The 27,417-nt window shown below is 53.0% G+C and overlaps 1 protein-coding gene across 2 annotated transcripts in view; it reads right to left on the bottom strand.

Moving 5' to 3' along the window:
* Prkcd (protein kinase C delta) overlaps positions 1 to 24,625 on the bottom strand; it is a 30,415-nt gene extending 5,790 nt beyond the window's left edge. Inside the window, exons 1-14 of one of the 2 annotated variants that reach the window (XM_021181612.3) lie at positions 24,404 to 24,625; positions 8,770 to 8,892; positions 7,674 to 7,873; positions 6,198 to 6,258; positions 5,878 to 6,040; positions 5,753 to 5,784; positions 4,459 to 4,544; positions 4,084 to 4,213; positions 2,782 to 2,882; positions 1,584 to 1,674; positions 1,177 to 1,280; positions 899 to 1,072; positions 626 to 717; positions 31 to 93 (exon numbers count right to left, since the gene is read on the bottom strand). In XM_021181612.3, the coding sequence (XP_021037271.1) occupies positions 31 to 93; positions 626 to 717; positions 899 to 1,072; positions 1,177 to 1,280; positions 1,584 to 1,674; positions 2,782 to 2,882; positions 4,084 to 4,213; positions 4,459 to 4,544; positions 5,753 to 5,784; positions 5,878 to 6,040; positions 6,198 to 6,258; positions 7,674 to 7,873; positions 8,770 to 8,884 (1,412 nt within the window). In that variant the 5' untranslated portion in view covers positions 8,885 to 8,892; positions 24,404 to 24,625. The remainder of the gene's footprint in view (positions 1 to 30; positions 94 to 625; positions 718 to 898; positions 1,073 to 1,176; positions 1,281 to 1,583; positions 1,675 to 2,781; positions 2,883 to 4,083; positions 4,214 to 4,458; positions 4,545 to 5,752; positions 5,785 to 5,877; positions 6,041 to 6,197; positions 6,259 to 7,673; positions 7,874 to 8,769; positions 8,893 to 24,403) is intronic. The other variant, XM_021181613.2, reaches the window with a different exon arrangement.
* Positions 24,626 to 27,417: the final 2,792 nt, after the last annotated feature.

Consider the following 27,417-nt stretch of genomic DNA (forward strand, 5'->3'; position numbering starts at 1 on the left):
CCCTCCCCATGGCCCCGGCACCAGCAATACCTGTAAATAATGCCTTTGCTGTGTAGAAACTGCAGTCCGCAGATGATCTCAGCTGCATAAAACCTGAACAAGAGATGCTATTCCAGGATTTTGCCCACCAGTCCCATCGACCCATCCCAGGACAGGAAACACTAAAAGTAACTCCATCAACACCAGGGCCCTAACCAAGCACATCTGTAAATCAGGGCTCATCTGTAAATCAGGTAAGTGGGGGCTGGAAGCCCAGGCAGTAAAGTTTGAACTGAAAGCTTAATAAGCCAATGCTCTGTTGTAGGAGAGATTTCTGTTGGTATAAATGTGCAAACACATGCCATTAATTTAGGCAAATGCTTGACAGCATTACTACTGTGGCCTAGGGGCCACACACCAGGGTCCAATGCTATGCAGGTCCATTCTGCTGTTCTGGCTGAGGCTGAAGAGAGGACAGGACCTAGAGTACGTGTCCTGGTCCCATAACCAGACCTTGTTGCCCACATGATGTCCCCAGTCTCCCCAGTGCTAGCTCTATCCTGACTCAAGCTTTTCTGGGGGGTAAGGATGGGGAGCAAAAGAATGAGAGCCAAAGCCCCTCTCCTCACATAGAGCCCTCACATACGTAGCCCGGTAGAGTTCGAAGCGGCCTTTGTCCTGAATGTGGAACATCAGATCCCCACCATTGAGAAACTCCATCACGAAGAACAGGTGCTCCTGGGTGGGGCAGGAAGTAAGCAGAGGTAAAGGGTAAGTAGGAGATACCCTAGCAAAAGACCATGGAGCCCAACTGGAAGCAGAGAGCACAGGACTTGGGCTGAGGGTGACAATTTGGGAGGAGTGACTAGAACAGACACAGTCCCCACTGCAGGGAGGATGACAGGGGAAAGTCAGGAACCTTGGTCTGGAAGGTACAGATGAGGTGGGTGAGGAAGGGATTCTCCCAGGCGAGCGCCAGCACCCGCTTCTCCACCATGGTACACTCTACATCGTCGTCAATCAGCACCACGTCCTTCTTCAGACACTTGACTGCAAAGTACTTGTCTTTGCCCTTCAGCTCTGCCAGCAGCACCTACCAATGGGAGGGATGCTGAGCAAAGGCCCTGGGGGTTATCAGCCTCCAGCCTTCGTGCTTAACAGGAAACCCCTGAGCCCTGGTCTTCAGGCCGCCCTCACCTTGCCAAAGCTGCCTTTGCCCAGTACTTTTTGGAAGGTGAAGTTCTCAAGGGTGCACCGGGTGCTCCCCTCCCAGATCTTGCCATAGGTCCCGTTGTTGTCTGCTAAGAGAGAGAGAGAGAGAGAGATTAAGGTCTCAGTCTACATGACTCCCTTTCCCAGGGAACAGGAGTGGGCTAGGCAAGGGGCCTTGGAGAGGAGAAAAAGAGCTGATTGGTAACAGGTGGTACCTCTTTCCAGGACTTACTAGACAGAGAGGACTCACTGGAGTCCCAAGGGTGGGCTGGGGAAGGAAGGGGCCTTGGAGAGAAAGAAGCTCAGGACCTTACCGCAGGTCTCACTACTGTCCTTTTCCTTTGCCCTGTTGGGGAATGATAGCTTTAAAGGGATATGTGACCCAGCTTCACCTAGGCTGTCACTCTCAGAGACTTCTGGCTTCTTCTCAAATCCCTGGTATATTCCGACAGACTCTGTTGTGTCCAGCCTCCGGGAAGATCTCTAGGGAAAGGACATAAGAATGGAAGACCATTGTCAGAACTCTCAGACGAAGAAGACCCCAACTGCAATATCCTCCTCAATTTCAATGGCGTCAGAGGGCAGAACCCGGGTCTCCCAGGTCTCATTCCTCCCTCCCACTGGCCCTGAGATCTGAAAGGCACAGATCATAGGCAGAAGTTTATTAAACTGAGCCATACCTTCCTAAGCGTTTAATAAATTATCTAGTATCATTTTTAAGAATTATTTTACATTTATGTGTGCATATGTGAACAGATACATGTGCACACATGCATATGGCACAGGACACCCATGAGACCAGAGGACAACTTGTTAGACTTGTTTCTCTCCTATTTTGTGTGTTCTATGGAGGGAACTCATGCTGTTAGGCTGTGTGGAAAAATGCTTTTACCCACTGAAACATCTTGCTGGCCACTAACTTCATATCTGGCTCTAGATTTTCACTCTAAAGTTTGTGTTATCCCTTAAGTTCCAATCACATATAAATATACACATACCATGAGAACCCCTTTCTCATACACCCAACACACTCCATATACTGTACATTCACACACTACCACACTTATGCATAGCATAGCGATTATTATGTACATACAATACACCCACTTCACATACTACATACCACCCCCTACATACCACACACTGCATACACACAACACTCACACTATGTAAACATACCATATACACTATGTACATATAGCATACATATGCATACAGTACACATTCTATATACCACACACACACCTAGCTACTATACTCTGGGAACACACACTACATACCAAATAAATATCACACATGCATACATATGTCACACACAACACTTACACTATACATATCATACATGGCACACACATTACATAGACCCAGTCCCTGTTCAAAATGTCCCAACATTCAACTCTGCAGTCCCTGCCTCCCCTCAGGTAACAGACTGCCTGAATGATAAAATTTCCAAAGATAACAAGGCCACCTCTCTCTGCTGCCTAAATTCATCAACTATCTTCCAGAAGTCACTCCCCAGGCATCCTGTGAACCCTGATACCTCTGTTCCCACTGCCCTATGTCCAGGTCCCTCCCACGGGCCTTGCCTACCTGGGTTACTTGGTTTAAGGCCTCAGCCAAGAGCTTTTGGTTGATACCACACAGGTTGGCCACCTTCTCCCGGCATTTGTGGTGCACATTCATGCCACAATCTGCAAGAGTCAGAGGAGGGTCCAGCCATGTTAGGTCTCAGAAATGAACAGGGATGGAGGAAGGGGAGGAGACAGGGGGACTTTTTGGCTTGTTGAGCTTCTGGAGATGAGGACATTTGAAACCATGATATTTAAATAAAAAAAGAAAATAGCTGGATGGATTAAGTCACACCTATAATCCCAGCAACTAGGAGGCTGAGGCAAGAGGACTGCTCTGAATTCAAGGCCAGCCTGGCTACTGTGTGATACCCTGTCAAAGAAAGAGATGGAAAGAGAGGGAGAGGTGTGGTGGTGCACACCTTTAATCCCAGCACTCCAGAGGCAGAGGCAGGCGAATTTCTGAGTTCGAGGCCAGCCTGGTCTACAAAGTGAGTCCCAGAACAGCCAGGGATACACAGAGAAACCCTGTCTCAAAAACAAAACAAAAACAAAAAAATAAATAAATAAATAAAGGGGGGGAGAGATATGGTGGGAGGAAGGGGAAGAAGGGAGGGAGAGAGGGAGAAGGATAAAGAAAGAGGGGAAAAAAGAGGGAGGATGGGAAGGAGAGAGAGGAGGGAAAGGGAGAGGGGGAAGAAGAGAAAGAGGAGGGGGAGAGAGAGAGAGAAAGAGAGCAAGGGAGAGGGAGAGAAAGGGAGAGGGAGAGAAAGGGGGAGGAAGAAGGAGGGGGGTAGCTAATTATAACCTCTTTAACATCTGGGACAAGTGAGAAAGGCAGCTTTCCTCAGGGCCTTCAGAGTCTCCTGACTCTGGTCAGGTTGGGCTGGGGGGGTTGGGTTGGGGAGGAAGGCAGGCCAGCAGGCAGGGCCGCTAGTGCACAGCAAGCCTTGGTAAAGCACTTCCAGTCACTTGCTCCTCAGTGATGTGAGCTGTGTACCGGTGTGTGTGTGTGTGTGTGTGTGTATGTGTAGGAGGGTCCCCCCCAAATGAAGAGTAGACAGATAAGGGTCCTCTGACTTAGTGTAAGAACTATCAGAGCCAGGCGTGGTGGCGCACGCCTTTAATCCCAGCACTCGGGAGGCAGAGGCAGGCGGATTTCTGAGTTTGAGGCCAGCCTGGTCTACAGAGTGAGTTCCAGGACAGCCAGGGCTACACAGAGAAACCCTGTCTTAAAACCAAACCAAACCAAAACAAAACAAAAAACCTATCAGGCATGGTGGTGGGTACTGGGGCTTAGGTCTAGAATCTGGGTAGCACACACCTTCACACTTTAATCCCTGCTTCACCAGTCCCCAGAGCAAACTGCCACAGTGGTCACAGAAGGTGGGGCTCATGTAGTTATAAACCTTGAATCGGTGAGGCATGTCGATGTTGAAGCGTTCTTTCTGGAACTGGAGGGGAAGCGTATCACAGGTAAGGGGTCACATGCCAGTTCTCCCAAACTGTGGGTTGTCAGATGCCTAACAGGGCTCCACCAAGGTCTGGGAAACTCAAAGGCCCAAGGAGCCCAGGCAAGAAGCAAGGAAAGGCAAAACAAAGTGAGAAAAGAGGGTGACCCTCACAGAGTCTAGGGTACCCATGGTCCTCCCCTCCCATCTGACAATCCCCAGACCCCCGCGCCCTGGGCCCAGCTCACGATGGTGTCCCGGCTATTGGTGGCAGTGCCAGTGCAGCGGCCGATAATCTTGTCAATGCATTTCTTGTGGATGGCAGCGTTGCATTCTTGAAGGGGCACAGGCCCAGGACGGAGCGGGGGAGGCACCAAGAGAGGCAGACTCTGAGCTGGCACTGCTTGCCAACTACAGCCCTCTGCACAAAGCCAGCCTTCTCACTAGCCGCCTACACCCTCACACTATATAGGCTTGGCCCGGGGCTTTATCCCACCCCACCCCTCCCGCTAGCCTTTCCAGAGCAGCCTGAAAAGCATGGGCAAGAGATGGGCCAATCAGCCAGGCTGTGGTGGCTCACGCCTTTAATCCCAGGACTTGGGAGGTAGAGACAGGTGGATTTCTGAGTTCAAGGCCAGCCTGGTCTACAGAGTGAGTTCCAGGACAGCCAGGACTACACAGAGAAACCCTGTCTCGAAAAACCAAAAATAAATAAATAAAATAAAAATAAAAAAAAAAGAGAGATGGGCCAATCTAAAGGGTTGTAAAAATTAGAGAAGGCTCAAGGCTCAAGGGTTCTCAGTAGTGAGGCATGTGTGCACGTGTGTGTGTGTGTGGGGGGGGGGGTGTAGAAGTGATGCTGTATAGGGGCAGGAAAGAGAGCACAGCACCTCTTTCAGGTCAGCAAACAGTTGCTGAGCTCTCTTTCACAGGTACACGTGCCACACCCCATACAAAGACACCTGTCCATCCACACAGAGCCTGCGTAGTGACTGACAGACTTCTTTTAAGGAACACTCACCACCTGATAGCTTACATGGCATCTAGTAGGTCTTCACACTTGAATCTGTTATCTATCGTGTACGGGCAAGGAAGCAGAGGCACCTGCCCAGTGCTGAGAAATGTGACCAAGGCTGCAGAGGCGCAGAGCAGCCTGGGCTTGCTCACTGTGAAAGGCGTGCTCACGCTCACACCTATGCATCACACACTCGCATCCATGACAAGCACACGAAGGCAGGGGAGGGTTAGTGAACAGCTCACACCCACCCCGGGGTGGCGATCTTGTGTGTGTCTGTGCCTAGTCTGTGGCTGGTCTACAACAGCCAATTGGGGGTAACTACCTGACAACCTGCACAGAGTTGGGAAGGAACGCACAGAACTGGCTCTGACCAGCTGCAACAAGCCAGTCTGGCACTAACTGACTTGAGCACACATATTCATGGACACTGGGCTCTGGTCCAGACTTGCTCTCCAGACCCAGGGACACAAACAGTGGCAGGCGTCAGCACACACCGGTGCACACAGCAAACAGGGAAGACTTACGCCTGCATTTGTAGCCTTGCTTGTTGAGGCCCCTGAAAGGCAAAGCCCCAGCAGAATGAGTGAGGATGCTCCAGTTCAGTCCCTCCCTCCCTGCGCCACCTGCAGCAGGGCTCACCAGCTCTCACCAGACAAACTCTTTGCACACAGAACAGAAGGTGGGCTGCCCGAAGAAGGTGGCGATAAACTCGTGGTTCTTGATGTAGTGGATCTTGGCCTGTTTAATGGCTCCACGGCGGTTCATGGTTGGAAACTTTGCCTCCTCCTCACTACGCATGGACTGTTTGCAATCTATGAGCCATACAGTGAAGTCAGCCCCAAGTCCATTAAGGTCAGCATCCCCTTCAGGCCCTCCCAAGATGGTCCCAACATAGCCCCATGGGAGTTGTTTCCAGCTCTGCCTCTGACCTGGCAAAAGAGCTTGCCCCTGCCCAGGTGGGGGTCTTACCCCCATCCTCCAGGAAATACTGCACACACATCAGCACCTTGGCCTGAGGCTGCAGATCCAGCTGCAGGGGTGGGAGGGGGATGTCAAATCAGTGAGGGCCAGCCTGGCCCAGGTGAGACTCAGAACCTGCCCCATTGGTCTCCCTCAAGGCCAAGGGGGGGGCCCTAGAGCCTGTTCAGACTCCAGCCTGTCCAGAGTGGGCAGGGCCCCGCCCAAGCCCCGCCCCACTTTGCACCCAGGGTATTATTACATTTGGGGAAGTGAAAGGATCCAGCCCACACCCTGCTAGGTCACATGGTCCAGGAGCAGTGTACAGGGGAACTCCCCCCTCCCCATCTGCACATGCAGACACCACACCACTACACCTGACAGACACAGAACACTGTGCTCACAGAGACAGGTCCTTCACTACAGTCTCGAGAGGGAAAGGCCTAAGCCTCTATCAGGACCTAGACCCAGTGATATTTCCTCAGGGAGAGCACTGGCCAGGAGGCTCCCGTGCCCCTGCCTAACTGGCTAAGAGTTGGAGCAGTCCTATGTGGTCCCCTCTTCTATCTCGGCTCCTTCACTCCTCATTAAGGCTGACCAGTGCTTCCAATGGTCACTGCGTCTTTTTAGAAAGGCATTTTGGCTTCAAAAGACCACAGGACTGTATTGGCTCTGGCATTCTGCTGCCAACAAGAACACTACCACAGATGCACCTGGCCCCAGGCATGTGCCGCCAAGAATATCACCACAGATGCACGTGGTCCCAGGCATGTGCAGTCCTAGTTTCTGCAGGTGAGTGGGCAGACTGCCAGCTTCCTTCTCTTACCTCTTTTCTGCTAAATAACATGATGTTCGGTCCATGTCTGGCTAGACCTGTAATATCCTCAACACGCTCCCCCAAATAGGAACAACAGGGGCCTCTAAGAGGGAAGGAGCCTGGGGCTGGGGTAGGAGCACAGCACTTTAGGATGCATACCCTGCCTTTTCAACATTAATCGGTGGAGAGAGTTAGCTGCAATAGTCAGATAACTTCCTTCGGGACTGACGAGGTATCAGACTGTGGTGTCTCCATACTTTGTGGTGCTGGAGAGATACTAGACAAACTATCACTGAGCTGCATCCCCAACTCTAACTTTACATTTTTAAAATTTGAGGCAGAATCTCATTAAGTTACCCAGCAGGTCCTGAACTTGTAACCTTGCTGCTTGAGAGTCCCAAGGACACAGGATTAGAAACCCAGGGCACCACAATTGGCTGGCAATAAGCACTGAGCATTGATGCTCATTTTATCTGATGGGTTCCTTGGAGTAGATATTTTTACTCCTTCTTATGGATGTAGAAAGAGAGCTCAGAGGGGCCAAGGACCTGGTAAAGCAGTCCGGGATTCAAGCTCAGTCACAGCAGCTACAGAGTTGGGCTCACTCACTCGCCAAGTCCCAGCCCACTAGCACACAAGCACATGCAAGACCATGCTCACAGGCCTCTCACCCAGAACTCAGCCTTGCCGTTGTTCTTCTTGCAGCGCTCAGCCAGTACTGACACTCCCACCGTGACCTCAGACACGGGGTCTTCAGCTGCCCGCATCAGCACAATCTGGATAACACGGCCTTCATAGATGTGGGCGTCGAACGTTGTCTTCCACTCAGGATACATGGTGGGCTTCTTCTGTACCAGTGTCTTCCCTCGCTCTGCGACAGGGCCGGACAGAAAAGTCAGACTGGGACTAGTCCCTGCTTCCCTGGACCTCCTTATCCCTCAGTGCCACACAGTCTTCTTTCTCTCCAGCCCCAAGGATGTGCTACGGCTCTCCAGCAGCCTCTAGTGCCTTTCGGGCACTCTGGCAGGTCCCACCTAAGTCCTTTGGCCTTGCTGTTCCCGTTCCTATAACGTCCCTGCTCCAGCTCCAGTACAACTTCCCTTTCTGTCTGCATTCACCCAGTGATCACATGGAAGAGCTGCCACAGGTTAGCCACGACCTGATGACAAGGAACATGGCCAAGTCAAGTCCCAGACAGAGACATGAACCCCTGCACTCCTCAGGTAGCCACTAAGTAACAGCTGTGATGGGATGGAAGAGGACAAAGACAGTGGCTCTGAACCTTCCAGCCATCAAGTGGCCTGACCCTAAGATTGAGAGAAGACTTCCTGGAGGAGTGGGCAGCTTAGTCAGAACCTAACAGGTGTGTAGGCAGAAGTCATCAGGTGAGAAGACAGCAAAGGGTTCCTCCTCCAGGAAGCAACCCTGACCCTAGGCTGGGACAGGGTCTTCTCTAGGCTCCCTAGGACTCATCTCCTGTGACCTGCCCAGTCCTTCTAGGGGTGAGGAGAAGGCCGAGTCAGTCCTGGAGCACTACAATAGCCTTAGTGTCCAGCACAGGGCCAGGCCCAGGCAGACATGGAAATCACAGTAGGGTGAAACTCAAGATGTGGGAGGTTCAATGTAACCCCTGTGGAGTGTCAGGAACTGGGTGCTTCTGTCTTCCTGCATCCTCAGCTGGGTCGTTCAGGAAGGCAAGAAGGATCTAGAGAAGAAGGGAAGCCTCCCTTCACCCCCATGCCCCTCTAGGGACCCTTCCAACCCTACCTGTGCTGAGTGCCTCCTTCATCTTCACAGCACAGAAAGGCTGGCTTGCTTCGTCCTCAACTTGCAGGGAGCCCAGCTCATAGGAATTGAAGGAGATGCGCAGGAAGGGTGCCATGATGGAGCCTGGAGTGAGATTGTACAGTGAGCATGAAGCCAAGGCAATAGAGCAACATGGTAGCTGCTTTTCTGTCAGTCTACCAGGCCAGGCCACTGTCCCCATTCCTGAATGGGGCCCTGGAAGCATTTGAGCCTGTGATCCTTAGGCAATTACAGAACAGCTGTACATGCCAGGGACCTCGAATGTGTTGGGCTTTGCACTCAGTGTTAGCAGCTGCCCTCTCGTCTCACTAGGCTCATGAAGCACCTCTTGAATCTTTGTTGATTTTGCTGATACACACCCAGGCAGAGAGGCACGGCCAAACTGAGTCCTGTTTTATCAGCTAAAGGTCCCCATCCTGTAGATGGGGAAACTGAGGCTCAGACGGAGCCAGAACTGAAAGCTAGAGTTATATAACTCTGCCCCAACTTGTCAACATACCCACACTTCTGACCAAGAGCCCCTCAGGGTCACATGCCTCCTGCCTCTTTAGATTTCCTGCCCTTTCAAACTGAGAATGGAAGCAGTGGTTAACGCAGGGAGAGAGAGGATGTGAGAAGGTGATGCAGTTTCTTATTCTTCTCTAAATATAAAAGTATTTTAATGTTGAGTGTAATATACAAAGCTGGATTCAGGGCACCCTCACAAACACACACACACACACACACCCCACAGCTGCTGTCCACCACCCTCACCACCACCACCACCACCAATAAAACAGCCATCCAGTCTGAAGCAGCTCCCTCCAGCTCCTCAGCAGGGCAACCAGAACAGCAGCCAGGTCTGCCTGGAGCTTCCAGTCCAGATGAGCTCACAGGAAACACTGACTTCAGCCTGCGGTCCAGCCCAGAGTGTCCAGCCAGAGCTCAGGGCCCACACCAGACCAGAGCAGACAAACTAGAGAGGCCGGTCCCACTGACTCCTACCCTGGTCTGGCTCGGACTCAGTAAAAGTGAGAGCAGGTAGGTGTGTGAGGCTGGCCTGTGCCCACATCTCAGGCCTGAAACCAGCAGGTGAGCCAATGCTGACCACCAGCCCAGTGCCCACGACAATCTGCAGGGTACAAAAGGAGAAGCTGTGGGCTCCTCCTGGCCTGGAGCCTGTGTGGTGCTGGGCACGGGGGCAACACATCTGCAAGAATAAGACTGTCCTGTTTGCTCTCTGTGGCTGTGAGAAACCCCATGAACAGACCATGATGAGGGAACGGATTTATTTCATCTCGTAGCTTACAGGAACCCGGTTGCAGGACCTGACCAGAGACCGAGTTGCTTACTGGCTTATTTTGCAGCTGCCGGCGTCCTCTCTTACACCTCCCCGGACTACCTGCCCAGGAGTGGCACTGTCCACAGTGTCTACGGTGAATGGAGCCCCCCACACCAATCAAGAAAATGCCCTACAGACTTGCCTATAGAAGACATTTTCTCAATTGAGAGTCTCTCTTCTCAGATGACTCCAGATTGTGTTAAGTTCACAAAAACCCCTAACCAACACAAGGATTCATCTGGTCACGGAAGTGTGTGTACAGTGAGGTGAGGGTGTGTGGGTACGTGCCATGATAAGAGGCCAGTAAATGGTAGGATGAGACCTGGCATTGGAAACTGCAGGAGGCTTGGACAGATGTTCCAAATGTCCAAGGGAAAAAGACATCTTGGACCTCCTACTGACCTCAGAGTCCAAGGCATCAAGGGCCTCAGAGAGGGCTTCCAGGGTCTGAAGGACTAAGCAGAGCGCCCCCTGCCCCCCACAGTACACACTTGCCATGAGCCTGTGTCCAGATATCAAAGGCCAAATCACAACGGGCATAGCTCTGCCTCTGCCTCTCAATGAGATAAGATAGGTAGTGAGCAGCTTCTAGTACCTCACAGGGTAAAGTTGAACAGGCAGAGAAAAAGTAGATAGGACCTAGGCTCCTCCTCAGAGACAAGAAAGAAGAGCCATCCAGGTGGCAAAATGGTAAGGCAGGACACAGGTCCTTGGCACCACTGCTGTCTTGGCTATGTAGCTTTGCAGGCCTCCTGGGCTCTAAGTCTCTGAAGCCTCATATTCCAGATGAGGACGTGTCCCTGGTCTCTAGGCTGTCATGCTAATGAGAAGCCCAAAAGGGTAAGGGCCAACCAACATCAACCTGACAAGCCTAGGATGTACCCGCTGGCTAATGTCATTCCCATGCCCTACATACAATATAACCCTCTCTGAGTCCACTCATCCCTCACTGTGCCTCTTCTACCTGCCCACCAGTCAGGGAGAGCTGGGAAACTGTCCCCGATTCTGAGACAGGAAAATCATGTCTGCAGGAACGTGTGGCAACTCATCCTGGCCTGGAAGGCACTCCACCCCGTGGTCAGCCTCTCTCCACAGCGCCCCCTGGTGTCGAGTTCAGTCTGCCTGCAGGCCCATGGCTTTCCTTGCTCTTTGCTTCCCCTGGGCTCAGAGAGTTGTGTGGAAGAGACAGGGGTCAGAGCAGCCACAGGAGTGTGATGCAGGGCTCAGGACCTGACCCATTGGCTGCCCCTGAAGCTCACACTCATAGCAGCTTACTGTTACAAACCACTGGAGGGAAAACCACAACCACAACAGGTCTGGGCCCCAGCCCTAAACCTGCAGCCAGGCCACAGTGCTACCAGCACAGGGGAGCCATGGTCTTTGTGGGCTGCCATGGGACTACCCAACAGTTTGTTCAGGGGTCAAATCACTTTGCCCCACATTCCTGGGACAAAAATGAGGGCAAAGGCCCTGCTAATACCCATGTGGCTCTCCTCTGGAGTACTCGGACCCCAGAAAGGAAACAAGACACATGAGCTAGCTAACATCTGCGTCCATCTCAGTGTGACCCTGAGAGAGGCTCTGGGCAAGTGTCCATCTGCACAGTGAAGTCAGGCTGCCCCACAACCTTGCTGTGCCTGAGCAGCTGTGAAAAGCACAAACGCAAGGTGTGTTCTCCATTTATAAACCCCATGCAAATAGGCCCAGGTCCACAGGCCCCAAAGGAAGAACAACGGCTCAGCCCCAGGCTTTGCTGGCCCAGAGGATAAGCAGGAGATATCCTCTCAGCACTCCACAGGGAGCACTGTTGGGGGCTCTCAGTCTCTCTGTCCTGTTCCTCCAATCTGTCTATGAGGAAGAGAGTCAAACAGAAGCTGTCAATCTGAGCTCACACACTTCTGAGAAAGACTGTCCTGTCCAAGATGTCAACACACTGCATAGCCTTGTAATTATATTAGCTCACTTTGTCCCAGTGTAGCCCCGGGAAGTGTTTTCTGGATGAAGAAATCAAGGTTCAAAGACAGTAAGTGACTTAAGGTCACACAACTTGTAAGTATGAGTAAGTGGTGGAAAGATTTGAAGGTGGGCCTGTTTTATGCTAAGGAAAGATGAAGAGAGGCGAGGGCAGAAAGGGAGACAAATATGGCAGGAACCACACAAACACTTATGAGGACAGAAAAGCAAGGTAAGAATGCAAAGCCCTGAGCTTGACCAGTCTATTCACCTATAGTCACCCTTAGTCCTGGGCAAGGCCGAGACCTGCCCTAAAGGGCACCACTCTCCTTTTACACAGCATGGTGGCACCGAGCCCTGAACTGTCTTTCCTCCATTTTTGAAGACCTGGGAAACTGGTCCAGATCCCTATCCTTGCCAGAGACCAGAAGCCTTGAGGCGAGGAAGGCAATGGCCAAGCCACAGCAGGCAGGTCACCTCCAGAACAAACAGAAACCTGTGTCCAGCCAGCCCAAGGCTCTGAGAGAGACGAGCCTCAAGGCTAGTAGGGAGGCACTGTTGCCATTCACAGTGGGTGGCTGCGAGTGTGGTGAGAAAGAGCAGAGAGGGATGCGTCCATCTCTTTACCGCACAGAGGGGAAACTGAGGGCAAAGTTCACATGAAAGGTCCCAACTCTGACAGGGTTTCCTCTACCCTGGCAAGATTCTGCCTTGCAGGCCACAGGGTCATACCCATTGCACAGAGAGAACAGCTTGGGCTGAGGATGGTGAAGAGGGGCCTAGATCAGACCTCTATGGCAAAGTGGGATCGTCTGACTTCTTCCACGGAGCCCTGGTCTTTCCTCACACAGCCCTCTACTACCCACACCTGCCTAACCTCAGACTGGCACCCACTGCCTGCCATGGAAAGTTTCATCTACTGCCAAAACTAGATGCAGATGTTGGCAAAATGGTGCCCTCCTGGGGCTGCTGCCCTACCTGGTGTGTAGGTCTGGGAGGGCAGAAGGAAGGAGAGAAGAACCAATGTAGGGCTGTCATGAGACAGGGGGAAGTGATATGCTCGCAGGTGGGTGAAAGCTGGCTCCACAGCTGTAAAGAACAAGGGGAGGTATGAAGAGCAACCAGGCGGGTCCTGTGAACAGGCAGGACATGACTGGCTGGGAGGCTGACCTCCATGACAGAATTTCCTGACAGAACCAAGTCAAGGAGACTGTGGGCTTCCACAACTCAGGAGCTAGGCCTAGCAGGAACTGCAGGGAAGGGGGAGAGAAAGCCTATACTAGAGCCCATGGTCTCAAGTCATAGCCAGGTCCCAGCACAGGAACGTCTCTGTGGGACTGGCCTCACGTCCTTGCTGGGGCTCCTCCTTCCACCCCTCCCTCTCTCCACAGGACCAGCACCCACCCATGCCCTCTCCTCCCCCACTCTTCAACACTATTCTCCCAGCCCAGGATGCTCTCCCAGCCGGGCCTCTGCCCACAGCATGGCACCTTCTCAGCTATCAGTGTTCTCAGAAGCAAGAGGCCTCAGTCTAGCATTTAAGGCTCCCCACACCCTGGCCCCATCCTGTTCTCCATCTCAAATGCCTCTGGCTGCTTGGCACCTCACTTGCCAGCCCCTGTGAACCTGGACATGTCCCCTTAGTCATAATGGCTTTCTTCTCATGTATCTATCTAGACAGTTCAAAAGCCAGCCCTGGGAATCTTTTCCCACTCCTGAGGAAGGCAACTGCTTCCCTATTGATAAGTAGCCCGTGCCTCTGTCTTTGGTATCTGAGAACTTGGGTTTGTTGTAGGTAGGGCAGTGTCTCCAGCTTAGTCATCTCAGTCCTGGCTGCATGAAGTCCACTCAGCAATCCCACTACTGAAAGCTGGCAGCAGAGCTCAGTGGTAGAATACTTGCCTGGTATCATAGGCCCTGGATTCAATCCTTAGCACAAAAACAAACACAGAAACAACACACACACACACACACCATACACAAAACATGAAAATCCGGATTAATTGTATGCAAGTGTGGTGGGCCCTGTCTGTCTGCAATCCCAACACTAAGCAGGATTGGGAATTCCAGGCCTGCCTGGGCTATAGTAGGAACCTGCCTCAAAACCAAAAAAAATTCCAAACACAGTCCCTGGAAATAGGAAGTGGACACTGGGTGGCATATTTGTACCTTTTCAACACACAAGAGCTGAGTCCTAAGAATCAAGTGAAAGCTGGGGTCTTCACTCAAGAAAATATGCATGCTTATTTTTCTGTACATGAGTCTGCACAGAACAGGGTGGGGGCTGGGCCACAAAAGACTGCCTCAGCCCCAGGTTACTCCAGATCGCCTAGCCAGTGAGTGGTACAGATGAGAAGGCTGATGGAGCACACAGCCTGGAGGAGGGCTAAGGTACTGAGTAGGATGAAAGCAGGGATGGGGAGCGAAAGGGCTGAGGTAGAAGCAGGGCTACAAAGGTCTACTGGCTGGGGTGTCAGGAGCATCTTTAGCCTGAGTGATATCACAGCTGGACGGGTTCTTGGGTGTCAGTGGGCTCACAAGCCGACGGCCAGCACACACATGGAATAGGGACTCCTTAAGGGCACAGCCAGCATCAGGCACAGAGCTGTGGTCATCTAGCTGCCCCCCAGATCGAGGGAGGCAACTCAACCAGAGGGAGAGTTGCAGGAACCCGTGAGGAAGAATCAAAGGCCTTTCATGGCCCGAGATGTTTGCTCTGAGGAACCAGAAGGGAGAAGGGGTATCCAGGACTCTCCGAAGAGCAGCCACACACGTGCAAACTGACTAACCTAAATATAGTCGGGCGTGGGGAGTTTCCGTCAAAGGTAGACACACAGAGAAACATGCACAGCCTTAAGATGACATAGTGCATACACAGAGGAACACCTCCCATTCACCCATTGCTGTCACATGTCAACACAGAGCCAGGTGTGTGTGCAGGCGCACACACACACACAAACACACACACCCCACATGGTGTGATAAGCATAATAGACAGATGGGCAACAGACACACTGTAGACAAAGAGATGAACACAGAGGCCTGGAAGGACCTTGTATACCTGATTAGGTTCTGGCACCAAATATAGCTTTTCCTATCACAGTACGCTTGGGCACATGGCTGGGGAGAAAAGAAGGGCCTGGGAAGGATAGCAGGGAACCAGGTCGGGATGAGCTTGCCTCTTCAGGAGGTTCAATGAGAAGTCCAAGATGTGGAAGAGAAGGGACAGGCTGGTCAGGCACATCCTAGGACAGGCCTTAGCAGGCCTCCTCACCTGCAGGCCCCTGAGGGGAAGTGAGCCGAGGCTGAAGCTGGAGCTCACAGGTGCCAGTCACAAGCCTGGCAAATGAGGGGAGGATTTTAAGTGCTGTGGTGGGGGCAGCCCACAGATGACCTCCGTGAGCCCCAGGCTTACACTGCACAAGATGACCAAGAGGTTGAGCAATTAAACCAAAGCCACAAAGCCAGAAGGGGTGGGGGCACAGGAAGGGGAGGGAAAAAGACTCCAGCCCAGACTCAGACCTGTCCATCAGACTTGTAAGGGGGAGGGGCCATGTTGTACATTGGGCACAGCTCCTTTGCCCCCCAGATACTGGTCCCAAGCCCATATCTTACACCATCTCTTCATCCCCACTTCTCAATGAAGGTCTCCAGAGGAGTTGGGGACTTAGCTCAGTGATAGAGGCCCTGGGTTCGGTCCTCAGCTCTCGGGGAAAAAAAAGACAAAATAACAAAAAGAAGGTCCCCAGAATGCCCAGATTCATAACCATAAACTGTTCCATGTCTGGGAGAAGGCAAATGGCCACTTTGGTTTTTTGCTATCTATAACCTTCAAAATGGCAGTGGGCAGAGGAACATCCATAAGGTGTGCCAATCCCCTCACAAGTAACACATACAAAGAAACTGGTGAGCTCAGGCCTAAATGGGTCGGGTGGATGTAGTTCAGAATGCAGCAAGCTCTTTGGTGTGCCCATCTGCAATATGGCACTGAACTTCCCCATATGCCATGCTGAACACAGGGCCTGGAATGAGGCAGTGATACACATAGAAGCTGTCAACCCTGCTACACTCATCCCTGGCCCTCTCCCCTACCTGTCTCACCACTCATCTCCAGTTGTCCTCAGTTCTCTTAGGGTTAATCCAGCTGTGGCATGCCCTGGGCTCCTGGCTACTCTAGGATCCCACCTAAGCTAGTGTAGTTGAGTTCCTGGGCAAAGCCCAGGTCAGCAGCAGCTGCTCACAGTCTAACAGTCTAACAGTCCCCTTGTCTTGATTATCTAGACCCCTAAGCTTTCTCTGCAGAGATCCTCCTACCCTGTACCCACAGCCCCACAGTCTACACCACACAGACATCTGATCCAACCTTGGCCTAGTGACTGGCCTGTTTACTCAACATGGCTATAGATGTGATCCAAAGCTTCCGTGGCTGTTGTGAAAACAGCAGCTCAGAGACCACAGGCCTGCCCTCCTGGCCCCTAGGCAGGGACCTTTGAGAGATAGCTGTTCTATCTTACCTGTGGGGCCCTTCAGGCGTTCCCACCAAAGGGGCTCCTTTCCATCCCAATCTGGCTTTAGATTCTCAGGTCTCACTTTGGACCTAGAACCCTGCACTGTGGACTTATGTGCCCACCTAGCTCTCCAACCTCACCACATGAATGAGTCAAAAAGAAAAAAATGCTCAGATCAGCCCACAGCATCCTACTGATGTCCCACTTCATGTGTCCTTGACTGCCAGGAGTGCCCCACACTCACAATCAGACCAGAAACCAGGGGCCTGGTTTTTGCTCGCCTGCCTTCCCGAGTGCAGCCCACTCCCAAGCCTGCCTTTGGAGCAAGCATCAAGGCCTCTCCTGTCTCTGCCTCCTACTCCAACCTGGTTCCTACTGCCCAGCCTGGCCTGAACCCCTGCCTGCCTACTGCTTACCCTCCCATACTCTGGCTCCCACAGGCCCTAGGCCCCAGCTCTAAACTGGGCTTTCAAGACATTTAAGACGGCAAAGCAACCCCTGCCATTCCTGAGTCAGCTCCTAGTGTTTCCCACCAAATCCATCAACCTCTAGCCTTGACCTCCCTGATCTTGGCAGTTGTCCTGTCCTCATTCCTGTGCCCTGGCTATAGGGACCCCTTTCACTTCTCTGATAACCAAACTTCCTTCTAGGAGGAGCCTCTGTGGGCAGTGTCCTGTCTTCCTATACCCTACCCATGACAGTAGCTCCTTCCCATCATTCAGATCTCACTCACATGGGCACCCCTGTTCTGCCTATTTCACAGATGAGGCAACAGAGGCTGAGAACGGCCTAGTCTCTGGCTTGGGTACCTAGCCAGGAACACTACACTAGAGCATGCCTGATGTTGCAGAGGTCTTGCCCTGCACCTTCAGGATGTTCAGCACTGCCTTTCATCTATCTCTAGCCCTCTGACCTCCTGGGCCTGCATGCCACACCACCATCCTTACCAGTCTTTGTAACCAGAGACTCTCAGCCTCTTGGTCCCAAACAGCAATGGGCAAAGATGAGCTGACTCCTCTGTATTCCTGGGACATGGAGGCCCCTCCCACCAGCCACAGACTAGTGATGCAACGTGGACGCATATGGATGCTCCACTCTCCAACCTAACCAGTCCTAACCCGATAGCTAACCCTTCTCTGACTGAAATGCTGACTCAGGGGTCCCAAGGATAGGCAGCCTGGTAAGAATGCTCACTACCCACCTCCTCATTCTAAATCCAACGTCCCACAGGGTTTACAAAGCAGAGAGGAGCTGAAGGGAGCCCTAAGCAGCTGGCTGTGGGCTACCTTTCCCCAGCTCTTCAAACACGGCTGTGAGCTCTATCTTCCTCACTCTGAAAGGGAGCAGGCTGTGCAGCCGACTGTGCCTAGCTCTTCTGCCCTGGGCTCCTTCTAAAGAGGACATGGGACCCACGGGATGAGCACAGCCCTCCCCAGTGCCTACCAACGGGGGTGGGAGCAGAGCTGACAGAATGGAGGGAGTCAGAGATCCGACTTCTCAGCTGGGTTCCAGGCCAGTCCTAGCTCATCAAACAACAGCTGCACATTACCAGTATCAGGTTTGAACAGTTATCTGCATGCCTTCAGCTCCTGCTATGTTGTTGTTTTCGAGACAGTGTTTCTCTGTGCAGCCCTGGTTGTCCTAGAACCTGCTTTGTAGTCTCACAGAGATCTGTCTGCCACTGCTTCCAGAGTGCTGGGATTAAAGCCGAGTACAACCACTGCCAGCCAGTTCCTGCTATTTTGCATACATCATCTTGTTTTCCAAATAATTCATAGAGGTAGGTATAAACATGATTTTGTCAGAGAGGGAAACCAAGGTCCTGAACGTAGAAACCACTTGCACAGACTTATCCATTTAGGCTTGGTGCTATCTAATGGAACACAGGAGAGTCACTGCCACCCTCAAGGGGCAGTGCCTACTGTCACTGAAGCCCCTGCGCTTCCGCTTACAGTCCTGGGACAGGAGAGGAGCTGGGGTCACAGGGCTGCAGGAGGCTCATTGTTCTTAGGCCCCTGTCTCCTACCAGAGCTCTAGACAAGCCTGGTCAGTTGGCCTAACCCACAGCAGATCCTACTCCCCTCACAGGCAAAGTTGGGGTGAGGCAAGCCACGAGCGGAGCTGGTCAGTCCTACTCTGAAACCACTTCCTGGGCAGCCCAGAGGAAGTAAGTGTCCGGAAACATCTTGAACCAACTGGGTCTCTTCTCTGGGCCCAAGTCATGAAGAGTGGACCCCAGGAGAAAAATGCCCAACTGGCTCCAGAGGTCAGCAGTTCCACTCTCTCCTAGCATAGTGTCAGGACAAGGTGGCTGTAGGTCCCCATTGGCATATGGTCACCTTGGCCACATGACCGAACAGCCCACTCACTTCCCCTTCTGTGGCAGGAGCCACAGCTTACAGCAGCTGACAGGACCCGTGTGCCCCTATCTCCAACGCCAAACCCTGGTGAGCCTTGGGGCCTGGGTCATGTGGGCAGATACCCCTCCCAGTGTGGCCTAACTTCCTCCAGTCCTGGTCATCTTTTTTCTTTCTTTCTGTTTTGTTTTGTTTCTTCTTCTTCTTCTTCTTCTTCTTCTTCTTCTTCTTCTTCTTCTTCTTCTTCTTCTTAAAGGGAAGTCTTTTCTGTGTAGCCCTGGCTATCCTGGAACTTGCTCTGTAGACCAGGCTGGCCTCGAACTCACAGAGCTCCACATACATCTTTCCTCTTTCTCCCAAGTGCTGGGGTGAAAGACATGGGTCACCACCACCCAGCTAGCCCTGGTAATCTTATCTACACCTGGAACTTCACTGTCAGGTGACAGACTCTGGTTGCCAGAGTGGGTACTGATCCTGACCAGGGCTCCCCATCTGACCTAGCATGGGCATGATGTGACATGTGTGAACATTCATAGCAGGGAGCCTCTGTCCGGTGTCTGAGTGTGTCCCTTGAGGAGATGCATGCGGATAAGTGTGTGCTTATGTGTAGGCAGTGTGTGCCTGAGGCGAGTATGTCTAGTATAGCTTGGCTTTGTCTACCTGTGTGGGCACGTGCATGCCTCTGCCAGCCTGCAGCCAGGTGATGTTTAAGTTTTGCAGAAGGGCAGGCTCCAAGGCTAATGCAACTGAGGGAAAGTGATGGGAAGAGCTGGCTTCCCCGCCTTCAGGCAGATGAGAACTGCAAGCAGGTCAAGTCCTCCCCTCCAGGATCGGGGTAAGTGACCAGACCGAAGACCCAGTGAAGATCCTGGCCCTGCCCCAACCCCCACTGGAGTGAGAACCCCAACCTCCTCCCTCCCTACACTGAGGAAACCTCAAACACTCCCACATTAAATGTGGCAAACATCCTGAAGAGTAGGAATGGGGGCTGATCAAGGGAGATTCATCCTTGCCAGCCTGTTCAACACTCCCCAGATTCCAGTGCACACACTCATCCCTCCCATACACGTATACATGCATATGTGTGTGCCTCTGCTCACCAGGGCTCCTCTAGTCGAACACACAACTACTTCCTCCCTCCCTCCCTCCCTCCCTTCTGTCTCTTCCATCTTTCTTTTTCTGTTTGTTTTGGGTGCTGGGGTTTCTACCAGGGCTTCACACACACTAAGCACACTACCACGGAGCTACAGCACTTTATTGCAACAGGTCTCAAAGAAGCAAGGCTGGCCCCACAGGGGGCACTGCTAACTTTAGAGACTCCTTGCCTCCCGCGGCTTTCCTCAAAGACAATGCCCAGCTGAGCCTAGCCCTGAATCAGGAAGCTGGGGAGATGGAGAGAGAACCAGGAGACCACTCAGTCCTTCTGGGAGACTCCATTCTATTCCCAAGCCAGCATTCAACCTACATGGAGCATAGGTGAGCCTGTTGCCTTGTGACATGAGGACAGTTTGAGGAACCATGGGAAAGCTGACACCGCCACCCTAACCCCTGGTTTACTACTTTCCCTCCAACTGACCAAAAACAGTGTCATTGCTCCTTCGCCCATGAGGACAGGCTGGCTCCAGTCCTCTGAGTTCCAAGGCCAAAGCCACAACCAGGTATTAGGTAGGAAGTCCTTTATGCACAGAAAAGCAAAGGGCACCTCCCCTGGACACTGCTTCACAGCCAGAATGTACCGGGATCCAGCCAGTCCCACTGGAAGCCGACAAGCCTTGAAGAGGAAGGGCATCCTGGCACACTGCCCACCTGCCTGAGATGACCTATCTCACCTGCCTCCCAGCTCCTGCTCATCCTGGCTCCTGCTGGGCTGCGGCTACTCACTAACCACGAGAAGTAAGTAGGCCCAACGCCCTTGCCTGGGCTAATTCCCAGCAGACCTGTAGGAACAGGAGAAAACAGCTGAGCTGGGAAGCACAGCCAAGCAGGCCCCAGCACCAGCACCAGCCGGCCTCCACACAGCCAGCACAGCTCAGCTCTGCTCGGGGAAAGATAGTCAGGTTCCCTGGACTTGACTTTCTCTTCTGAGAATGGCCATTCGGCCCAAATTCTCTTGGGAACCAGCTATGTGTCCCTTCGATGTTAGGGTCTAGAACACTGTGTCCTTGCCCTTAGGCTAACATTTCTAGCGTGGTAAGGAGACCATGGAACACGGGGGTGTGAAGAATACTTGGTCTGACCCTTCTGTCAAGGAGGCCCTCAGAGAATTCCTTTGAGCTGGCTTCAAATTCACTATGTAAACCAGGTAAGCCTTTTTTTGAGACTGGGTCTCTGTGTGTATCCTTGGCTGTGAGATCCCCTTCCTCTGCCTCCTGGGCGCCGGGATTAAAGGCATGTGTCACTCAGCCCGGCTCCAAGCCTCTTTTTTACATTGAGGAAAATGTTACTGCTCCACTGCCAAGGTGGCTCTGAGGTTTTAAGACGTGTCCTGCCAGCTCCTGTGCTAGAGTCACAATGAAGTAAGCGATGGCCAGGCATGGTGAAACACACCTGTAAGCCTAGCTGCTCAGAAGCCCGAGGCATAAAAAGCAAAAGTTCAAGGCTAGCCTGGGCTACATGGAAAGTTCGAGGACAGCCTTGGCAACTTAATGAGACTTTGTCTCCAAAAAAAAAAAAAAGTTTAAGATGTAGTTTAGCAGTACTTCCAAGAAAGGCCTTGGGTTCAATCTTCAGTACCACCAAAAAAGCCAGAGAGATGAGAGAGTAACAGATAGTGACCCATCTTAGTCCTTGTTTTGTAGTCTCAGGTGATTCTCACATTACTATTGCACCATTATACAGCTGAGAAAACTGAGGTCCAGAGCTATCCTCAACAGGAGGAATGGCAAAAGCATAGTGTGCTGGCATTCCCTCTGCAAGTTCTCCCAGCCAGAGACTCCATCATTACTTTCTGGAGGAAGCAGCAGCCTCCCTCCAGCTTTATCTTTCCATCAGTTCTTCAAATGATTTCTAGTTTAAATGTAAACTCCAATTAGCTGTTCCCAGATAAACAGTGTGAGAGCCCAGCAGCAGTCACAGTTCTGAGTCACCCCTACGGCCTCCATGGGAGCTACAGAGACTGGGGGCCGCTTGGGTGGGGCTGAGCAGAGGCAGGTCCTGACACTGTGAAGAAGAAGCCCTCCTTGCAAGCAGCCTAGTCAGGGAGACAAAGGAGGCAACCTACACGCCACGTGTGGGAAATATGGTTGGGAACTCTCTGGGTTTCCATTCATCCCAGATTCCAGAATGGGACACACAGCCAGGGACAGCCCCACATAAGCCTTCACTTGCACACCACTCGCAGTGTGGCCAAGACTGCAGAAGAGCCATCGACCTCTGAGTCCTCACTTTCTCCATCCCACAAAGGAAGCTCAACATCGTGGCAAGGCTGGGCTTGGGACTCCTGCTCTTAAAGGGCATAGTAAGTATTTGACTCCATTGCTTTTTGGTCCAGACCCTGAGGTGTCAATCATACCATTATAACCCCAGGACTTGTCCCTAGCTCTCTCCATCTCTCCAGGAGCCAGGGCTGGGCTTGTGCACACTAAGCACACACCCAGTGCCTCCTGCTCCCATAAACTCATGGGCAGCCGGGCACTCACCTTCCCTCACCTCCTAGCACACCCCTCCTGTTGCTATTACCCACACTCAACCTCTCTGTTACCCACAAGCCCCATCACTCCTCAATACACACCCGCAGTTTCATACAGTCAGACTGTGAGTCTCCTACCAGTCACCCTCTCCCACCAGAGTTCCATATGGCAGTGTCACCTTCCACACAGTCCTGTCATATACCTGAGCCTTTACAGTATCTTACAAAGATACTGTCACTGAGAAACAAAACACACACACACACACATACAGCAGCAGCAGCAGCAGCAGCCGCCCTCTGCTGGCCTGTTCACCACACCCCAACCTAATCCATAGCCGGAACGAGGAAACCCAGTCCCCTCCCTCTGTCCCTGATCAGCTTGGTCATAGAAGATCAGTAGCAGAGGAAGAAGAACCGAATATGATTAGATGCACGCTTACACACAAGCCTAGGGGGTCGGCACACCGATAGTGTGGGCTCGCACAATTAAAGGAATGAATGTACTCATGGCCGGAGGGTTGTTGTGATATAATGCACAGACCTTTGGAACACACAGGGACACAGAGACATGAGCAAGCCAAGGCACAAAATATACAGGGGGAAGCCTCTACATACAAGGCATGATTACCAAGTTGCATGGGGCACACACCAAGCCTCAGAACACACAGACAGCCATGAAGTATATGCAAGTCACACGTGAAAAAGGACACATTCACAGGGGAAGTCCCACTATGACAAATAATACACAAGGAGACAAGATACACACTATACCCACAAGTCTAGACACAGATACTACAGCAACAGAAGCCAGACTACTCCGAGGGCCCAGGGTAGGGGCCAAAGGAAAAAGGAATCTCCCCCACTCGGTCTAAGTCCTCCAGGTTTGAGTGGGGTGCTGAGTGAGGCTCTCTCTCTCCCCTCCCCTGTACGAGGGAGTTGGGGAAGTGGGAGCAGTTGTGATGGTGCTCCCTCTCCACTGCCAGCCGGCAGGGCAGGGCACTCTCGTCACTGCTGTCCTCATCACCTTACTGGGCCCCCAGAGGGGGTGGCGTCTCTCCAGTGGGACAGAGACTGACAGCACCAGGCAGAGACCACCCGGAGAAGGGGCTCGGGGGATTAGAGAGGACAGGGGAATGGTGGAGGCTGGAGCCACGCCCAGCTGAGAGACAGATGGAAAGCCAAGAAAGACACCGAGACTGAAAGAAGAGATAGGGCGAGGAGGCGGCGCCGCGAGAGTCCGCCCGCCTGGGACCCAAGCACTGGAGGCTAGGGACACCAGCAGCCCGGCCTCCGCCCGGTGGTGAAAAGGACCGGAGACTGGACTGGCAGGGGCAGGCGAGCGTGGGCTGGGGGTGCGGCTCTGGAAGGACTGGGTCGAGGGGGCGGCGGGTCTGGTGGGGGTGGGGAGACGGAGTACACGGACGGTGAGGGACAAACAGACCTGGCCTGGGAGCAGAGGACCAGGCAAGAGGGGGTGGGGACCGACGAGCGTGCAGAGGCCCCAGAGAGATTTGAGAAGATCGGACGGACCCTCGGCGGGGCTAAAGACTTAACACAGGAGTGGAGTAGGGGCGTAGAGATGCTGGGAGTAGTCGGGCCTGGGCTCCAGCCGTCGAAGAGAGGGTCAGACCTACCAGGGTATGGAGGCACCGGCGGGTCTCCGTGCTCGGCGGGACTTTGGTTGCTCCTGGCTCAGTTTCTCAGTTTCAGAACCGGGAGCCGGAGAAGAAAGTGGGGAATGGAGACTACGAGCGAGAGAAAGGGGGAGAAAGGCCGCTGCGCCCTCGAGTTAACTCGGACCCCGCGCCCGGGCCCAGCTCTCACTCACCTCCCGACGCAGGGCCAGGCGCCAGGGGTCCCGGCGAGCCGGGGTCCGTCTCGTGGCGCGGCTCTCCCGGATGCGCGTGGACGGGGAGGTAGGCACAAGTCTGATCCGGACGGGCCCGGAGGCCAGTGGGGACCTCCCGGGTCCCGGCTCGAAGGGTAGATGTCCAGGGGCCGCTCGCGGGATCCCCGCGGCCGCCGCCTCCTGCTCTGGCGCCGCGGCACACGGAAGTGCAAAGGGGCGGGGCTGCGCGACCTCACCCAGGTGCCGGCCCCGGTCCCGCCCCCACTCAGGACCCGCCCCACGGGCGCCCGCCCCTTCGAAGCTCCGCCCACGTGAGCTGGGGGTCCAGCGCGTCTCAGCCTCTTTGAGTTGCAAGTCCTTGGGTCCCCAGATCTGTTAGCCGTCTCTGGCTCTTGTGGCGCCTCGCCTGCCAGTGGTACGCAGGCCATCCCATCTCAGGGGACTAATTTATAGAGGACTCCGAGGCCAAGTTGGGGGGGGGGGGAGCACTGCACACACAATGGAGCCCAGGAGGCACCGACGGGGCTTCCCCAACTACTTGCGCCCACGCCCGGGACTCCCCACTGGCCAGCTGGCCCGCCTCGCCTGGCCTCATTCCTCTTCCTGCTGGCTTGAGCAGAGCCACGCCGCCAGGCCTGCCGGTTCCAGCCCTGCCCGAGAGAAGGAGCTGGGAGGTCTCCAGGGCCTGAGAGGTTCTAGCCAGTCTGTCTCAGCACTGCTCCTCAGACAGTTGTGGGAATTGCCTCTGCCCCCATCTTCTCACTCTCTTTCCTGTGCCCACGGTTCAGAGCTCCCCTTGCTCAGTCAAGCTCATAAGAGGAATTTGATTGTCAGCTGTAACTCATTCACTCATTAAGGGTCCCCTGGGCCCAAAGTCTGAGCACCAAATGGGAGCCAGGGACTCCATTTTTCTGTCCCCAAAGCCCAGAACACTAAGCTGTTACATTATACTTACCCAAAGAAATGACTTCCTGGGCTGGGCAGATGATAGTGTGTCTAGCACGCAGAGTGCGCTGTGTTTGACCCCCACCACAGAGTAAACCACAGATGGAGGCTCAGAATGATACTCCAGTGCTCAGGGGAAGAAAGCAGGAGAATAGGGAGTGTAGACGCCAGCCTGTTCATGGGAGACCTTGTCTCAACAAAACCAAACAAATAAGAACTCTTCCTGGGAGGATACAAGAGGGTTCTAGTAGCCCAAGATACCTAAGCTCCTTCTAGAAAACTACCTAGAAGGAATAGAAGTCTAGACAGCTCTTTGCTCACTGAGATCAAGAGAAGTGCCGCCCCACCCCTCCCCACCCCACCCGTGGAGTCTTGAGACTTCCAGAGATGGGGGACCCTGCCAGAGATGTGGGGTTCCAAACCTTATTTTAAATGTACATTGGGGATTGAGCTAGAGAAAGGAAACCACAGTGACTCGTCCCTTCTGTAGAAAGAGGAAGGCCGCTGCTTCCCTCTACCCTGAAAGAAAGAGGACCCAGTTTGAAAATTAGTATTTAAGTCCCCAGTTCTGATAACTGCCCCGACCCCATGACGGTGGATTCTTCCCACAAAGTTGACTGGGCAAATTGGATTCCTTCTGGAAAGACAGCCTCCTTCTGCCTCACATCAGGCTTGTAAGCATGCTGTTTCCTGGGTCATTTCCTATTAACATTCCTCTACCTGTCTCAGCTGTGTCTCTTCCCATCTGTGACTCCCTGATGCTCTTCCCATCTGTGCCCTTTCCATCAGCTAAGGGACCCTATTCTTTTTTGTTTGTTTGTTTTGTTTTGTTTTCCGAGGCAGGGTTTCTCTGTGTAGCCCTGGCTGTCCTGGAACTCACTCTGTAGACCAGGCTGGCCTCGAACTCAGAAATCCGCCTGCCTCTGCCTCCCGAGTGCTGAGATTAAAGGCCTGCACCACCACACCCGGCTTGGGACCCTATTCTTTAGCTTACTTGGGAAAGCTAAACTCTTGAGCTGAAGGAAAGGGTGTGCGGGGTGAGCGTCAAGTGACCTTTGCCCACCTGGAGTTGGGTTTCACCCTATCTGGCTCCTCCTCCAGATCCACAGCAGCCAACCTAGCCTCTCCCTCAACAACAACAAAGGACCTACCCTGTGCCAGGGACCATAGCAGGAGAGCCAGCCATTGGGGAGCTCTAGATTCAGCCTCTAAACCTTTCTTCCCACATGCTGCCTTCTGCCTTGGGAAAAGGAGATGAAGAAGACTGGGTGGTTGGGGATGGGGTCTACCCAGTACTGGGCCTTGTCTTAGGTGCTAGATATGTGTCCTGCATATGATCTTCAAACCCAACTTTGGTGACTAGCAAGGGGAACTATGATATAAGGAGATGTAGAGTAGCGAAGATGGCCATGTTCTGGCAAAGGCACAAGATACAGTTCCTTGGGCTGGGCCAGTCTCTGGAGAGAAGGAACTCAGAGAAGACAGGCTTGGGTAGAGGTCAGGGACTTCAGGCCCAGGTTGGTTAGGACCACTCATTATGGAGCTGGGTACAACACTGGGTAGGCACTGGGTAGGCCTGAGCTGTCCCTAACTAACCCCATAAGGGCCTTCCGAGGCCTCAAAGGAAACTGGCTGTATCATGTGCTGACTCTATGACCCTGACTGTATCATCGTGACCACGCCCCTCCCAGCCTAAGTCCTCACCTGTAAAAGTGGCTGCACAAGGAAAGAGAAACACAGACAAACACAGACAGACAGACAGACAGACAGACATGGGGGAAGGAGAGAGAGAGAGAGAGAGAACACAGAGTTTGATCCAGGGTGGACCTCTGCTAAGGACTTGGTCTGTATGTTTGTATGTTTAGGATTACAGGAATGGCCATTATGCTAAGTCACAGGCTCTCAGCTTTGAAAGGGCACTGGATAGTCTCTCATAACACAGGGTATTGATCCTCTAGCAAGGCTGAGCTTTAAGCATCCACACAGAAGTGATCCCCCTCTTCTCTTTCTCCTCCTCCAGGTTAGCATAAAGCCTAGCACAAGATGTG

Source organism: Mus caroli, unplaced genomic scaffold (genome assembly GCF_978045245.1).
Source record: "Mus caroli unplaced genomic scaffold, Mus_caroli_1 scaffold_12, whole genome shotgun sequence".
NCBI lineage: Eukaryota > Metazoa > Chordata > Mammalia > Rodentia > Muridae > Mus > Mus caroli.